Below are 18,369 nucleotides of genomic sequence, written 5' to 3' on the forward strand. Positions count from 1 at the left end.
CCCTTTCCCTGACAGGGTTTTGTTAAATGGTAGATTTGGGTAGCTGTCCTTGAGAGGCTGTTGTCTTGTGGAGGAAGGCGTGCCCTGAGCAGTGTAAGGATCTTTGACCCATCTGTGGGACTCTGTGGTTATAGACAGTTGGGGGTTATAATGTTTTAGCTTGGTTAGATTTTAGTTATGTTTAAAAAGGCAATAGAAATTTGTTGTTAAAATTTTCTCAAGTTGGGACAATGGTTAGGATTAGAAAAATTGTGTTCAATTTGAAAAATAAACACAATTGTTGTCTTAATATGAGACATAGGGAGATTGTAACACATTTTGAACAGAATTTGTTAAACAGTGAACAGCTCCTGAACAGGGAGTTGACAGAACAACAATTTTATACACCTTAGTTAAAAAAGGCGTAAAAGGAAATATGCTAGGATGTATTCAAGATTACCTATCTTGAGGTTATCTTGAGATGATTTCTGGGTTTAGTGTCCTCGCGGCCCGGTCCTTGACCAGGCCTCCACCCCCAGGAAGTAGCCCGTAGCAGCTGTCTAACTCCCAGGTACTTATTTACTGCTAGGTAATAGGGGCATCAGGGGTGAAAGAAACATTTTGCCCATTTGTCTCTGCCTCCACTGGGGATCGAACCCGGAACCTCAGGACTACAAATCCGAAGCGCTGTCCACCCAGCTGTCAGGCGCCCCTAGGCGCCTGACACCTAAGTCACCATACCTAAGTCACAGGTATGCCAGAGTAAAGTTGCAAGGACAAGTATCGGACTACCACTTGCATGAGAATGGGACTCCACAAGGAGGAGTCCTCAGTCCTAGTCTTTTTAACATCTTTATGGAAAACCTCGTTAACGTGACATTTGCAGAAGGGGTCAAATTGCTAAGCTATGCTGATGATATAGCATTAGTCATTACAAGTCCTTCACTTCTAAATAAAGCACAAGTGGCATTAGATAAAGTAACATCTGAACGCAGCATTTTAGGGCTAAAAATATCTGCACAGAAGTCGAAGGCAATGAGACTAGGTGGCAACACTCCAGACAGGTACCTACGCATTCAAGACAGGGACCTTCAGTGGGTTGCACAATATCAATGTCTTGGAGTGTGGATAGATTCTAAAATGACATTCAACAAGTAAATTCAACATCTGAAGGAGAAAACAAAATCAGAGTTGAATATAATGAGAGCAATCACGGCCCCGTCTAGGAGTGGGACACACAGTGTTAAGAATGTTTTACATACACGCCATTTGTTCCCTAGTTGATTATGCAGTGCCTGCCCTACTCGCTCTTTCTCCTGGCCAGTGGGCAAACGTTGAGGTTATTTAAAATGATGCAATGCAGGTCATAACAGGAGCTCCCAGATGGACTAAAATACAAATGGAATTTAATGTTAATAAATGCCATGTTATGGAATGTGGAATAGGAGAACATAGACCCCACACAACCTATATATTATGTGAGAAATCTTTAAAGAATTCTGATAAAGAAAGAGATCTAGGGGTGGTTCTAGATAGAAAACTATCACCTGAGGACCACATAAAGAATATTGTGCGAGGAGCCTATGCCACGCTTTCTAACTTCAGAATTGCTTTTAAATACATGGATGGCGATATACTAAAGAAATTGTTCACGACTTTTGTTAGGCCAAAGCTAGAATATGCAGCAGTTGTGTGATGCCCATATCTTAAGAAGCACATCAACAAACTGGAAAAGGTGCAAAGACATGCTACTAAGTGGCTCCCAGAGCTGAAGGGCAAGAGCTACGAGGAGAGGTTAGAGGCATTAAATATGCCAAAACTAGAAGACAGAAGAAAAAGAGGTGATATGATCACTACATACAAAATAGTAACAGGAATTGATAAAATCGATAGGGAAGATTTCCTGAGACCTGGAACTTTAAGAACAAGAGGTCATAGATATAAACTAGCTAAACACAGATGCCGAAGAAATATAAGAAAATTCACTTTCGCAAACAGAGTGGTAGACGGTTGGAACAAGTTAGGGGAGAAGGTGGTGGAGGCCAAGACCGTCAGTAGTTTCAAAGCGTTATATGACAAAGAGTGCTGGGAAGACGGGACACCACGAGCGTAGCTCTCATCCTGTAACTACACTTAGGTAATTACCATGATATCAAAATGAAAGACCTAAGACGAGAATTGAGGTGACCAAAGTGAAAAGAATGTACACATTTTATTGCTCTTGTGCAATCCCAGGTAACTCGCTCTCACTTTCTCTGTTTGCTGCAAGTGGTAAGCCGGGCTTTTGGAGTTTATGTGCATTTACACCTCTAGATAATTCTATTGCGAGCACATTGATACCAAATTGATAAACTTATGACGAGAATTGAGGTGACAAAGTTGAAAAGAGTATACACTTCTCAGTACAGAGCACCACTTGGTTTCCGAACTTTAGTTATCCGAAACTTCCAGTTTCCCGATTGGGGTTGGGGAGTCATGCTCCCCAAAAAAGAAAGGGGTCTGTCACGCTGGCCTGTGGTGGTGGGTGGGAGATGGTCCAGTTTGCCCACTGTGACTACAGATTCACGGCCTATTATTCCTATTATTTTGAATTGTCATAAGGCTGGAATGTTCATTCTGTGCTTTTGTTTTACATATCTGCACAATCAAGAAACATCTGTGCACCATGTCAGCTCCAAATGCACGCATTGCGTCAGTGATGGCTGACTGGTGGGTGGATGGATGAGAGAGCTTAGGTGGGAGGCAGTATGAGAGAGGGGGAAAATCAGTGAAAGAGGGGGAGAATTAGTCAGAACCAACAAGCCCCCATTGGTATTCAAACTTTAGCAGTAGGTTTCAACTGAGTTTGGCCCTCTGATGCTGCACTTACTGGTGTGAGTTTAAAGGATGTCCATCTGTCTTAATGCATTCTGATGGCTATTCATTACTACCTCTGAACTACTGTACTGAATAATGAACTACTATTTATTATTCCTAGACACCAGGCAAACCCCACCTCCTCCCCTCAAAAAATAAACAAAAAATCCACAAATGCCCAACAAAAAAAATAAACAAAAAATTCCACAAATGCCCAACAAAAAATTACGAAACAGGTTCTAGCTCTTGTCCCAGGAAAGCCAGACAGAATGTCTGCAACAGATGAGACCCTTTAGTATGAAGCATTCTCAGCAAGATAACTTCAGGGAGGCCACTGGGGCTCCTCCACAAAGAGACATTTTATTACATTCACCGCTGGGTTTTTCATTTTCTATGTCACCTATTCCGAACCTCATTATGTTATATGGAAATTATGAGACAACTGTCTTTCATTTACCTTACTTATCTTGAAAATATTACCTTTTACCTTTAAAATTATTTACATTCTGTAAATTTTTGTGGTATTTGCCAAAGATTGTCTTATTAAATACGACTTTTGTAATTTAAAAATCTGCAGTATTGATAATTTCATTGCTTTCATAAAATGTTCCTGAATTATTTTTCAGAATGGTTTGCATGTCTTCTGTCATCCGAGGGAGATGACTCAGGAACAACTGCTAAGGGCATATAGAATCTTCATCAGACTGCCCTTTTATGATGAGTCAGTATTTCACCATCAGTGTAGACAATTTGTAACAAAGTTTGGAGAGAAGGTTTATGAAGTATCTAGACTAAAAACAGAAGAAAAAACTATTCATATTGAAGATGAAGAGTCATTGTAATTTTATAAATATTTGTAAATATAAATGCATTGTCAAATCCAACCTATTATGCTTTTTCCTATTACAGCAGATTTTTTTGAATGAAAAGCAATTGTTCCTCCTGCAATAATCATATTGCATCAAGTTGCATGGAAAAATTTCCAAATGATTCAAGGTTTAACTAGTTCTTGTGGCCTTCAAAACTGGCACCTGGAGCCGATACATGCTGGCATGTAGTGGCAGCTGAAACCAACAAAAACGCCTCCCTCAAATCACCACATTTACATTTCTAAACAAAATTCAACATAAATTAAGTTACTTTATTTTGTACCTCATACTATAATGTGTTTTATAGGGTGTCCCCAAAAATGTATACACACTTTAACAGCTGATAACTCGATTGTTTTTTTTTTCAGATTGAACCCATTTGTATTAATAGCAGCCAGACTAAGCTTTAACCAAAGGAAACTAAATGAATGCATAATAAATGTGTGTGTATCAGTGGTGAGGGGGATGTATTAGGGGGTTAGGAAGTCAACTAACCTCTATATTCTTTTTTTGGCCGGCGTGTTGAATGAGACGCCTCCAAGTCTGGCCTCCCCGCTGCTGCCTCACTACCCTGTGGATGGTGTGAGTGGTGTGGGGGATGGTGTGAGTGGTGTGGGGGATGATGTGAGTGGTGTGGGGGATGGTGTGAGTGGTGTGGGGGATGGTGTGAGTGGTGTGGGGGATGGTGTGAGTGGTGTGGGGGATGGTGTGAGTGGTGTGGGGGATGGTGTGAGTGGTGTGGGGGATGGTGTGAGTGGTGGGGGGAATGGTGGGGGGGGGAATGGTGTGAGTGGTGGGGGGATGGTGTGAGTGGTGGGGGGGATGGTGTGAGTGGTGGGGGGGATGGTGTGAGTGGTGTGGGGGATGGTGTGAGTGGTGTGGGGGATGGTGTGAGTGGTGGGGGGGATGGTGTGAGTGGTGGGGGGGATGGTGTGAGTGGTGTGGGGGATGGTGTGAGTGGTGTGGGGGATGGTGTGAGTAGTGTGGGGGATGGTGTGAGTGGTGGGGGGGATGATGCGAGTAGTTTTTTTTTTTTTTTTTTTTTTTTTTTATAATATTATTTAGAAAATAATAAAAAAAAAAAATGCGAGTAGTGTGGGGGATGGTGTGAATGGTGGGAGGGATGGTGCCAGTGGTGTGAGGGATGGTGATTCCTCCATCTCAGATTATTATCGACACCAAAAGTGCATGAGAGATATTATAATTAAGCAGCGCACAACGAAGAAACAAACTGAAATTCAAAAGTTTTTGGTACGGTTTCACAGTAGGCCTACAGGACCAGCACTCAGCACTAGCAAGGACTCCCTTTGTGAGTCCGGTGCAATGTTTCCTAATGCAAATGTGTCCTGGCATATGTATTTATTTATTTATTTTTTTAAGAAGGTTGTTGGGGCCGGACGGATGGAACGAATTCCGCACTGGAACGAATCGGCTTTGCCCCATATAGTTTGTTCAAGTGAGGATACACTGTATCTATATCAGCCTGGATAGCACTGGGCAGTCTCCGGGTCTCACCCAGAAAATTATGTTTCATTACATTTAACGCTGTTTTTTTCTTATACAATATTTACTATTCAGATGGTTTTATTTATAATGTCTATACTGTCATCATTGATTAAGGGGCAGTGAATCAAAGCACAGATGTTGGCACATTCACTAACCTGAGGCAAATTTTTTGTATACAGATTGCTTAAAATCTGTGACAAATTGCATCCTAATATGTGGATGGCAAACCATACCAGTGGCCTCAGGCCGGGCTCGGGGAGTAGAAAAACTTCCAAAACCCTCTCCAGGTATGCTTCCATCATTGATGGAAGTGTGCATACATATTTGCTAATTTTCAAAACACTTGAAGCACTATTATACAGTGTGCAATACAACATAGGCATCAATTGGAAAAGTAAAAATTTAGAAAATAATATTTCTAGTTTACTCATGAACTATACCCATGTACAAAAGTTTTAATGCTATAAATATGTATTTTAACAGTTGATACTATTGTTTGTTACATAACATGATAGCTGGTTAACAATATAAAATCTCGCCATTTCTATTAAAAAAAAAGTAAAAACTAGATAAATTTGATAATATTTTGGTATATGCTAAATTTAAATGTCAGTCATGAGAACAGACTTCATTATCAGCTGTAGCATATAACTAGAACTGCATCTGCCCATCTCCTTGTTTAGATGCACTAGTCTAAATCTTAGAAAGTCTTCATTGCATAACAAGTCCGGGTAAATGACCATATACCTGTACTATGCAATAATGATGCAAATACTTTCAACATATACCTACAGTCTGACAAGGAGACAAAATGTCTAACATTAATCTTTGTCTCTGCCTTTAAACTAAACATTTAAACTTAGAACAGTTTTAAAACTTTGAACCTGATATGGTTTTTGATATAAATATTATGAACTAAACCTGTAAGTACAATTCAGTAGTACCTTGTAAAGCGTCATTATACCTTAAGCATAAAGAGCTGCCTGTCTTCCTGACCAGGAGACTAGACAATGTCAATAAGACTAGAATCACAATTTCTTTTTAAATAAAAGTAGTAGTAGTGTCACATCCATATTCTATCATTAATTTATTGTTTTTAAAGCAGAGCCTCATTATCAACAGAAGTGACATGTACCATAAGACACAAAAAGTAAATTTTGAAATAATCTGATAATGGCCACGAAATGCTTTTGGCCAAATTTATTTATTTTATATATATATATATATATATATATATATATATATATATATATATATATATATATATATATATATATATATATATATATATATATATAATATTGGTAGCAGTCTTTCTTTTAAACATATTTCGGTGAAATCGACAAAGTTTTAGATTTATGATTCTGGCATGAATCTTCTCGATAGTCCTTGTGTTTTTCTTCACCGAAGCAAGAATTCAAAATTGACTGTCCAAAGTTCATTTTTACTTTATATTTGGGTCTGATGTTTAGTGATGCGTTTCGTAAGGTCTCGCCTCACATTCTCAAAGAATCCTGGATCATTTTTTTTGAGAATGTGAGATGAGACCTTACGAAACACATCAATAGTCAAATCCAAATATAAAGTAAAAATGAACTTTGTAGAATTAATTTTTAATCTTCCTGCTACAGTGAAAAAACATAAGGAATATTCAGAAGATTTGTGCCAGAATCATAAATCTAAAACTTTGTTGTTTTCAATGAAATAAATAAATAAATAAATAAATAAATAAATAAATAATCTGATAATGGCCACGAAATGCTTTTGGCCAAATTTATTTATTTTATATATATATATATATATATATATATATATATATATATATATATATATATATATATATATATATATATATATATATAATATTGGTAGCAGTCTTTCTTTTAAACATATTTCGGTGAAATCGACAAAGTTTTAGATTTATGATTCTGGCATGAATCTTCTCGATAGTCCTTGTGTTTTTCTTCACCGAAGCAAGAATTCAAAATTGACTGTCCAAAGTTCATTTTTACTTTATATTTGGGTCTGATGTTTAGTGATGCGTTTCGTAAGGTCTCGCCTCACATTCTCAAAGAATCCTGGATCATTTTTTTTGAGAATGTGAGATGAGACCTTACGAAACACATCAATAGTCAAATCCAAATATAAAGTAAAAATGAACTTTGTAGAATTAATTTTTAATCTTCCTGCTACAGTGAAAAAACATAAGGAATATTCAGAAGATTTGTGCCAGAATCATAAATCTAAAACTTTGTTGTTTTCAATGAAATAAATAAATAAATAAATAAATAAATAAATAAATACAATATATATATATATATATAATATATATATATATATATATATATATATATATATATATATATATATATATATATATATATATATATATATATATATATTATATATATATATATATATATATATATATATATATATATATATATATATATATATATTATATATATATATATATATATATATATATAATAAACACACACTAGTGAATTACTGCTTTTCATAATTAAATTGAGCAATAAAATAAATATTAGATCTTTGGTCAAAAAGCACTATGCAATGAAAATTATATGCTTATCCACTTGCAAATGTGCGAGAATCAACCTCAGCATCACATGATCTGCTTAGTGAATTAATGAGTAAAATTACATAAATTATTTGTTAATACTGTACTGAAATAATATAAAATGTATAAATACAATTACAGTAAATATAATTACTCAGATTATAACAAAATTCTTTAGTCTTAGTACAGATCAATTTTAAGGATCTTTTGTCTGGAAGTTAAATTATCTATGCATGGTAAAGAGTACAGAAAGTGAAAATAATCCTGTTCCATAGAAGTTGTTTAACTATTGCACACGTTATGGCAATATACACATTAATGGCAGTAGGTACATTTTGGGTGACATTTTTGACCCCGAATGCCACACTTGCAACCTCCAGACACATCTCCTGGTCCCTGTGAATTATGAAGAAAATATATGTATTTAGTTTAGACACAACAAGGAAATATTGCTATTACTTATTATTTTATATTGCTATTTTTATTGCTATTAAATTATAAAATTATTGCTATTACAAATAATTAAGAACAGGAAGCTCTTCTGAAAAGTAAGGTAATGTAGAAGGGAACTGGTGAAAGAGTACATAGGAATGTTAAAGATAGATATTAGAGAATGTTAACTGGGGAACAGGAGTTAGAAATAGGTGGAAGAGAATACTTTATAAGTCATATCTACCCATTATAAAAAGGCATTACTATGAACATAATTGAGTTTATTAGGGTGAGAAGTGTGCAAGATTGTATACAGCCAATGTATCTATGGAGTGGGTGTTGAGAATTTGCCAAATTCTAGAATATAAATATGTGAAGCATATATTTATACTGTACTCCATGATACAATCAGGTTTATATATTTTCCCCTGTGTTGCAAAGTTTACTTCCCACTGTCCACCAATGCACCTATGTAATACTGTAGTTGTCACATATTCACCTTCTGTCTGTCCTTCCAATGCATTGATAAAATTTTGTTGCTTTTTCTGAGATGATAATAGCCCACTGCAATACCAAACATCGGCATTTCTCTATGTGCCTTTACAATGCCACAGATGGCAGTCTTATGTTCACGGAGGAACATAGTTAGCAAGGGGGCTGGTATAATAACTGTGTACAGGATATTCTCCTTGTTTTGCAGTGGTTCCAAATGTGTTTCACAACACTGAAAATTTTCCTCGCATTTTAGTCTATCGTTTATATGTACATTGCCATTGTTCTTGAAGTGTGGGCACCAGGGAAGTAACAGGAACCTATCATGAGACATGTACTTGCTAAACAATGGGGTTGAAACAACGCTGTCTTTGTTCCAATAATCCTGGATCATGTGTTTCACTGCATGAGTAATCATCATATACAGCACTAAAAACACATGTACACCAGTAGGCTGACATTTAAGAGGTGGGACCAAAACGCCGAAGCTCATCCCCCACAAGCACAACTAGGTGAGTACATACATTTCATCAATAGTCTTGTCCTTCCAACATGTTATTCGTGAAGCAGGTACAATACTAGATGCAATGAGTTGCACTGCGTAATGGTTCATGTTGTGAAAAAGATGCTGCATGAATGGTTCACTGAAATACATTATGCCATAAAATATTCAAACTCGGTCATATCATCACCAGTATGGGAAAATGTGGGTGTAACAGCAACATTGGTATCATCAAATGTTGGTATATGTGGAACCAAATGGTCACAATCTCCCACACGAGTACACTTGTCCTGGCACTAGTATGAGCGCCAACACCATGGCTCTGTCTTCTTGTACTATAACTCCATAGGCCAGGAGATATGGCTCTTTTACATAGTATAGGGCTACCATGAGCATTTGATGTAGAGGGCACACTGTCATCTTTGTCCTCAGGCCTCATGACATACTGATGCTTGGCTGGGCATGTTGCTGAGGTAGCACATCCTGGCCTAATAACACCCCCACTATAGCCACTAACACTTGGTTCATCAATGCTACTTTTATCTGAACCTTCAATGCTACTTTTGTTTGAACCTATGTCACTCAAAACACAAAAGGCATCATCTATATTATCACATTGTATAGGAACATCAGAAGGCACAGGTGGTGATGGTAAATCCATCACCACCTGTGCTTCACCTAGGGCAGCGCGGCAGGCTGGAGAGAGCCATGTACAGTGACACCTTAGCTTAAGAATGTCCCTATTTGCGAACTTTTTGGGTTACGAACCCAATTTCTTTGGAAATTTTGAATCGGGTTATGAACGTTGCCTCGGGAAACGAGTTTGTTGATATGCGTATGGTCTGACCTAGCGCGTGGTGGCACGGCGATCACACCTCAGTTTACCAGTGGCTCCTGCCTAGTGACAATTGCGTCCGAGTTCTTTGTAAAGAATTTCAGTGATTTTCGAATTTTTGGGTATTTGAACATAAAAGTTATTATTATATATCTTGCCATGGGTCCCAAGAAAGTCAGGGGTATGGTTCATCCTAATAGTTGTGAGTAGAGGCAGTAGAGGATGTTCCTTCCTCATTAAGAAAATGTGTGAAGTCTGGGAAGAACTGCAAAGTTTTGTTGAAAAAACGAACCGCAGATAAAGCTAGAGCAGGTCGTTGCATTGACCTTTTAAATGACAATGTGATGTCTTACTACAGACAAGTGTTAAAATGTAGGGAAAAACAAGCGTTTTTAGACAGATTTTTAGTAAGACAAGCAAGCAGTGGGCCATAAGCAGGTCTTAATGGTATGCAGGCAAAATGTGCCAGAGTGCATACCCCAGAGAAGTCATCACTGTTTGATGTTATAATGGAAGGAAGCTCCCCTTCCAAACACTAACACCTCTCCTTCTTCCCCCTCCAACCCGTCTTCCATACGCCAACAAGAGTCATCAGTAAAGGTACATAATAACTTGTACATTCTGTACTTTAGTACTGAAGATTTGGGTGAATTAGGAATAAAATTTACTTTGTAGTTAATTTTTTGGGGAGTCTGAAACGGATTAATTCAAATGAACAAATCTACAAGGGCCGTGACGTGGATTCGAACCTGCATCCAACATCCAATTGGATTAATTCAATTTCCATTATTTCTTATGGGGAAATTCGCTTCAGCTTACGAAATTTTGGTTTATGAACCATCTCTGGGAACGGATTAAATTCATAAGCTGAGGTACCAATGTACTGTACATGCGCCTTGTATTGTCCACCACGATGTCGGTATCATACCTTGATGGGATTCTGGGAGTTCATCTACTACCCAAGTCTGACCCGGGGCCAGGCTCGACTTGTGAGAGCTTGGTTCAACAGATCGTTGCTTAGAGCAGCCCGCAGACCCAGGTATCCACTACAGCCCGGATGGTCCTGCACTTCTTGAAGAAAATTATCCAGTTTTCTCATAAAGACATCCAGTTTTGTTCCGGCAATATTTCTTATGCTTGCTGGGAGGATGTTGGACAATCATGGACCTCTGATGTTCATGAAATTTTCTCTGATTGTGCCTTTGGCACCTCTGTTCTTCATTGGCTCTATTCTGCATTTCCTTTCATATCGTTCACATCAGTATGTTGTTATTTTACTAGGTAAATTTAGGACCTTGCCCTCCAGTATTTTCCACGTACAGTATATCTTGTACTGTACATGGAGAGGTATATTTGATACGTCTCTCTTCTCCTTTCAGAAGGGATCATCTCAAAGCTCTCCAAATGTACTCAATAGTTTAGATGCTTTATCATATATATGTACTGTATGCCATATATATTCTCTGTATTCCTTCTATTTCAGCAATCTCTCCTGCTCTGAAGGGAGAAGCGAGTATCGAACAGTACTCAAGACGGGATAGTGCAAGTGATTTGAATAGTACAACAATTGTGATGGGATCCCTAGAGTCAAAGGTTCTCATAATCCATCCTATCATTTGTCTGGCTGATGCAATATTTACTAGGTTATGCCCCCTAAACTTTAGGTTGCCAGATACCATTATTCACAGATCCTTTATGTGTTGTTTTCCTATTTTGGGCAGATTTGATTGTTTTGTACCCTGTAGTTTGTTTAACCACTGTGATGTGCTGAGTTTATTGTGAAATTCCCCCTGTGCGCATGAAATAAAGTGTTACCAAAAAATTCCTTTTTCTTCGTAAAATGATAAATTCCCTTCCCTGAACATGTCTATGTAAAAATAAATACCAAATTCCACTTACTTTGGCTGTGGGGGACGTGGACAAGATTCACTGTGACGTCATCAGGGGCTGGTCACCCGTGCGTAACATGCCCAGACAAAGGTAGCGCGGGTCATTCAAGCACCGGGTGTTGCCACAAATATATTTTCAATTATTTTTCTATATATTTCCAATGCGGTTTTATTTGTTTTTTTATCGTATATGATGCATATTTGTGTCCTTTACAATATGTATACATTAGAACATTCATAATGTTCCTTGGAACTGTGATACATGTGTCAATAATGTGTCCACAATGTTTATTGTCGCAATATTACTTGTTCAAAATCCACTAAAATTACAATATGTACAGTTTCACACACTATTTACACAGTAACACACTGTATTACACAATCTGTACTTTGGAAGTGAGTAATGTTCCTTGGAACTGTGATACATGTGTCAGTAATGTGTCCACAATGTTTATTGTCGCAATATTACTTGTTCAAAATCCACTAAAATTACAATATGTACAGTTTCACACACTATTTACACAGTAACACACTGTATTACACACTCTGTACTTCGGAAGTGAGTACAATCAATGAAGTAGTCTGTGGTACACAGAGCGACTTCGCTTTCGTTGCACCAGGTACTGATAGATTTTCGCTTCCTGTTTCTTCGCTCTGTGTGCTTGCAAATAACTCACTCACGTACACCCTTGGCTTTAATACCTGTAGGTAGTATGTAGCCAAGCTTGTAAAGCATAGGGTAGTCTTGAAAAGATTATAGGAAAAGATCAGTTTGTAAGGTAGTCGTGAAAAGATCGCTTTGTAAGGTCCTATGCAGGAAGAGATTCAGCCAGCCTCGAAGAGTGTCGTGTCAGTCAAGAAGAGATTCAGCTATTCTTGAAAATATCTATGGAAAACGCCACCATGGAAGCCGCTAACACTGTTCATCTATGCTACTTGTATCAGATGCATCATCACTGAACACAGAAAACGATTCATCTATGTATCATATATATAAATTGGAAACAGTATATGTGGCCCAGGGTTGCGCTCAGAGCTACAACTGGATACGCTCACTGTATCGTCCTCATAGGTGCTGCATCACTTGCATCCGACATTTATGTTAGGTCCTTATTTTCCTAGCCTCACCAATATTATGACCCATATGTTCTTCAAACAATGAAGTCTGAATTTCACCGATAGTGCACGATCTTTCAACACTGCGTCGGACAGGTGTTTGGGAGCCAGAAGCGCGTGTGCCACCCATGGTTTCTCACTCAGTATTAACCCAGCCAGCAGCCCTAGGGCATTCTGGGAATTTTTTCCAAGATGGCTGCCTCTCACTGGAGGTCCTAAGAGTCCATTTCATATACAACCAACTGCGCACACATTTAGATTGGGTACGAAAAAATAAAAAATAGTTTTCTCGGATGGCGCTGTTTCCCACTGACCGAGAATACTCGGTTGGCATAGTTCAGTGGTTAAGGCCCTTATTTTTACTGTATCTAAGTACAGTACCTAGAGTTTATCACTGTGCTTTTTCATTGTGCTTAAACTCTTTTTTTTATTTGATTAACTGTTATTCTTTGCATTCTGTTTGACAGAAAATTGAATATCCATCGTCCTACTTTACTGTAGGGGTACAGTGATTCCTACTGACCTCATTTTGTGGGCTATCACTCCCTGGTTGCATTTATCAAATGCCTTTGCAAAGTCTGTGTATTCCACATCTGCATTCTGCTTTTCCTCTAATGCCTCAGTGATTTTGTCATAGTGGTTGCGTAGCTGCGAGAAACATGATCTTCCCGCTCTAAATCCATGTTAGCCCGAGTTATGGAGGTCATTGGACTCCATAAAACTGGAGCTCTGACTCTTGATCACTCTCTCAAATATTTTTATTATGTGGGACATTAGTGCAACTGGTCTATAATTCTTAGTCAATGCTTTACTCCCCCCCCCCACCCCCTGCCCTCCCTTGCATAGAGGAGCTACATCTGCTGATTTACATGCTTCTTGTATATTCCCAGTGTCCAAGCTCTTCCTCCAACACTATACTAAGTGCCTGTGTAACTGACACTTGGCATTTCTTTATGAATATTGAATTCCATGAGTCTTGACCTGGGGCTGAGTGTATGGGCATGTTGTCAATTTCTCTTTCAAAATCTACAGTGTTTGTGTTATCAGTTATATTTTCAGGGATTTTGGATATCATGCATAAAGAAGCTGTTTGGATCTTCAATTTTCATGCTATTTATTGGGGTGTTAAGCATGTCTTAATACTGCTTTCATCACCCATCATCCAACAGTTGTGTTAGGTCCTTTTTCTGCATTTGGGTTGTCAATATCACTGCCACGGTCATCTTTAAACAATATGATCCGTATTTCATCATGTTGAGAGTGTTTTCTCAACAACGCTAGTATAAGCTAGTATAAAATAATTAAATTATTACTTACTCCAGGACCCCACCGTGGCCCTCTGGTCACCCAGCAGATTTCTGTTCGACACATTGGACATCGCATCCAGTCACAACCCCATTTTCTTACTAACATGACAGAGCACTTGGGGCATGGCAACCCATCTCCACGACGAATCATATCCTATGGGAAGAATTTTATTATCAGAATATAAATTAAACATTTAATTTATAGATAATCCAACAAGCATGAACCTGGAATCTGCCAATATTATGCATGGCGTGTATGTAAATATGAGCTATCAGGAGGCACTAGTGGAATATGCAAATATAAACACCTGAGAAACTGCAGAAATATCCTATATACTGGTACATGTCACTCTGAAAATTGCAAATTTTCTTTGTCCTTTGGTACTCTTGCTTTGCAATGAGACCACTGCTGCTTTGAACCTACAGTAGGTTTTGGTCTAGCTTACAAGGCTTCAAATAGGAGAAACTTCAAATGCTTGCATGGTGCTGAGGTCAAGCACCCTCACTTTACAACATCTAACAAACAAGTGACATTTTGCAGCCAAATTATGAGTAGTCTTACTGCTGTATGATGTCATAGGTCTCCCATTGGATACACAAGGTCAAATAACCTATAAAAGTTCATTGACAGATATGACATTAGAGCTCTACCCAGCATCATCTTCTTTGACCAAAATAATATATAAATACAGATACAAAATAACATAAACCTTATCACATGAATTTATGAATCCTAAAAAACCAATTGTTCCTTAGCAGTCCTTCATGCTGGTTGTGGACGAGTATGGCTCACAGAAGGCTTAATAGCGTTATGACGGACTTCAGTATTGTAACAGAATGTCTTCCCCCCCTCTAATGGCTCTGCAGACTGTAGTCTGCTGGTATACTTAAATGTTTAAAATTAGAGTACATATAATTATTGCACTGTACTTACATCAAAGAATTTTTTGGTCTTCATTGCAGCCTCATCCACTTTCTGTGCAAGATCATCTTGGTATTCTTGACATGTGATGCCTTCATGTTGTGCCTGCAGATATATGAACAATGTAAAAATATTGCATAAGCACAATTTGTTACTTATAAAACCACAATAATCTACAAGTAATGCACTGGTACATGAAATACTCTCTTCTATGTTAATACCTCAGTCATTCTCATAGCCATGAGGCTAATAATTTGGGTTGAATGCCATTTATCACAGGTTCTAATGATTTTACTCCCCACCATGATATGAGACTTTTAAAATGGCTTTGCTATTTAATTGTGACAGGGAGAGAGAATTGAAAAGCTATTGCCATTCACTAATGATCGACTGACTTGCTAAAATAAATGACACGTCACACACTTATGTGGAAACGAATTAAAGAACTCTAACAAAGAAAGAGATCTAGGGGAGGTTCTAGATAGTAGAATGTCACCAGACGACACATAAAGGACATTGTGAGAGGAGCATATGCTAAGCTTTCCAACTTCAGAAATGCTTTTAAATACATGGATGGTGAAATACTAGAGAAACTGTTCACGACTTTTATGAGACCACAGTTGGAATATGAAGTGCTTGTATGGTGCCTATATCTAAAGAAGTACATCAATAAACTGGAAAAGGTGCAAAAGCATGCTACAAAAATGGCTTCCAGAACTGAAAAACGAGCTATGAAGAGAGGCTAGTGACGTTAAATATGTCAAAGCTAGAAGATAGAAGAAAAAGAAACGATATGATCACTACATACAAAATATTAACAGGAATCAACAAAACTGACAGAGAGATTCATGAAACCTAGAACTTTATAAACAAGAGGTCATAGATTTAAGCTACAGAAACAAATTTGCCAAAAACCTCCCACATTTTGGACACGAAATAATGGGTATAAAATGGATAAGGGTAGATTTAGTAAAGACTTGAGGAAATACTGGTACGGTAACAGGTTCGTCGATATGTGGAACCAAATACCACATAACATGGTGGTGGGGTCCCACGAATGGTGCAAGCGTGGGTTGAACAAGTATATGAGTGGGAATGGGTGGTAAGAAATAGGAGCTGCCTCATATGGGCCAATAGGCCCTCTGCAGTTCCTCTGTTCTCATGTCCGTATATTCGTATGCACAAGGGGACACAGGAGGAAGCTGAGTACTCAAAGGAGCCACAGACTCGAAAAAAACCTGATCAATGTCAGAGGGAAAAAGAAGCGGAAAGCATTAGGAAGCTACGTGGTGGAGGCAGACTCCACCCACAGGAGCCAATGTAGAGAAGACAGAGCCCAGGAGGCTCAGAAAAATGCACAACCATCGACCGACAGGAGAGGCGGGGCCCAAGAGCCAGAGCTCAACCCAAGCAAACGCAACTAGGCAAGCACCCCACCAAAAGGCGAGAACCAGTAACTGGCCGACAGAGGCGCCAGACATGACAATCACACCTGTAGAGCAGACACACGACCGTGCCACAACACAGGCGAGCCAAGTAACATACCAGGAGCATCGCTAGTGGTGCGCTCGAACGCCATGCATACTCGAGGCAGTAGGCATCGTATGTACCGTTACCTGAATAAAAATTGGAAGTCTAAGGAAAAAGACATCCAGAGGTGTGCGCCCCACAAAAGACGAGGAGCCGTACAGAAGGGGAGGAGGAGGCGCCACGCTGAGCCATCCCACACCCAGAAGCAGAGGAAGAACGAAGTGATGCCCCCATATATAAAATCCAGAACACCCTCAGCATTCAGAGGGCTACGACTGGAGGGAGAAAACGAGCAAGAAGCCATAGAAAACCTCGAGAAACGTCGCGAACACACAGGCATACCGCCCACAAACAAAACGCACACCCCGGCCCCAGCGCGCGAGGTACGAAACGCACCACCTGGTGGAAGGATGGCATGGCTCGTACACCAGGTGGACACACATATCGTACACACACAATGTACAGATACATCGTAAACACACATCGTACAAACACCAGGAAGACGTGTGTAACGAAGACGAAGAACGTTGGAACTGGAAGTAGAGACGACGCGAAAACAAAACAAGGCGAAAATGAAGCGAAAGAAAACAGGACAGAAGGTAACCAATGAGGCCGACAAAAGACCAGAGGGAAACCACATCGGAAATCAACAGACGTTCCAATAATATTGGAAGGTACAAAGAGACGCGCAAACCAACGAGAACTATGACAAGCAAGCACATACGCACAGAGGCACATATGGACAAATATAAACCCCTGATCAAGGGACACACAGGGACCCCAATACGAAGGGAATAGCATCGCGACGTAAGAGTGAAAAGGGTAAGGAAAAGGGGTCGAAACACACCCCCACGCAGGGTGGCTGTTTTTCGTTTCGCATTTTGCACTTTTGTTTGTGGTGCTAGTTTCTAGTTGTTTGTGTTGGCACTGGAAGGTTCATTATAGGTCTCCCATCTGCGTGTTTCATCTCGGGGATGGTGTGTGGTTTTCCTGGCGGTCCTTCCGGTTTTCCTATCACTGCGAAGGCTCCTTCGGTCTCTGATAGGATTGGCTTGCCTTGCCTTAGGGGTTGTTCTGGGACCGTCGTCTAGGACCGTGTCCTGTCACCTCGTATTGGGTGGTGCTGGCGGAGCCGCTACTGCTTGTGTTCGGTGTTGAGGTTCCTTCTGCTCCATTCCGCTTGATGTCCTGGGCGTTGTTTCACCTCTGGCCTGCTCTGGAGTTCTGGTGCCGTCCTGGTCGTTGGCCTGGGTGGTCTAATTTCTTCTCGTTTTGGTCTTTGTTTTGTCTGTGGTCTTGGTTTTTAGGTTAGGACACGTGGCGTCCGCCTCCCGGTTCCTTCCCTGTTTTCCTTATCTGTGGTGAGGTAGCTCCGGAGAGCTGACAGGGCTCCCCCCAGAAAACCAGCGTTGAATGTAATGAAACGCCATTTTCTGGGTAAGTCCCGGAGGCTTTCCGGCATCCCTCCCTCCCTCCTGTCGGCGGGGTTTTTCGCGTATTTTGACATCCAGTCTAAGAACTGCCAGTTGGATCGCCGGCGTGGAGGGTTC

The 18,369-nt window shown here is 39.4% G+C and overlaps 2 protein-coding genes across 7 annotated transcripts in view; one reads left to right on the plus strand and one right to left on the minus strand.

Annotated features, from left to right (window-relative positions):
* mtTFB2 (mitochondrial transcription factor B2) overlaps positions 1 to 3,719 on the plus strand; it is a 28,571-nt gene extending 24,852 nt beyond the window's left edge. For all 3 annotated transcript variants that reach the window (XM_069326518.1, XM_045736833.2, XM_045736834.2), the window contains exon 4: positions 3,462 to 3,719. In XM_069326518.1, coding sequence (XP_069182619.1) covers positions 3,462 to 3,677 — 216 coding nt within the window. In that variant the 3' untranslated portion in view covers positions 3,678 to 3,719. The remainder of the gene's footprint in view (positions 1 to 3,461) is intronic.
* A 3,956-nt stretch (positions 3,720 to 7,675) lies between these two features.
* The window catches only part of LOC123754430 (uncharacterized), a 104,415-nt gene continuing 93,721 nt past the window's right edge, over positions 7,676 to 18,369 (minus strand). For all 4 annotated transcript variants that reach the window (XM_069326519.1, XM_069326520.1, XM_045736836.2 and 1 more), the window contains 3 exons: positions 15,302 to 15,394; positions 14,378 to 14,521; positions 7,676 to 8,190 (listed from right to left, as the gene is read on the minus strand). In XM_069326519.1, coding sequence (XP_069182620.1) covers positions 8,110 to 8,190; positions 14,378 to 14,521; positions 15,302 to 15,394 — 318 coding nt within the window. In that variant the 3' untranslated portion in view covers positions 7,676 to 8,109. The remainder of the gene's footprint in view (positions 8,191 to 14,377; positions 14,522 to 15,301; positions 15,395 to 18,369) is intronic.

Source organism: Procambarus clarkii, chromosome 18 (assembly GCF_040958095.1).
Source record: "Procambarus clarkii isolate CNS0578487 chromosome 18, FALCON_Pclarkii_2.0, whole genome shotgun sequence".
NCBI classification, from domain to species: domain Eukaryota; kingdom Metazoa; phylum Arthropoda; class Malacostraca; order Decapoda; family Cambaridae; genus Procambarus; species Procambarus clarkii.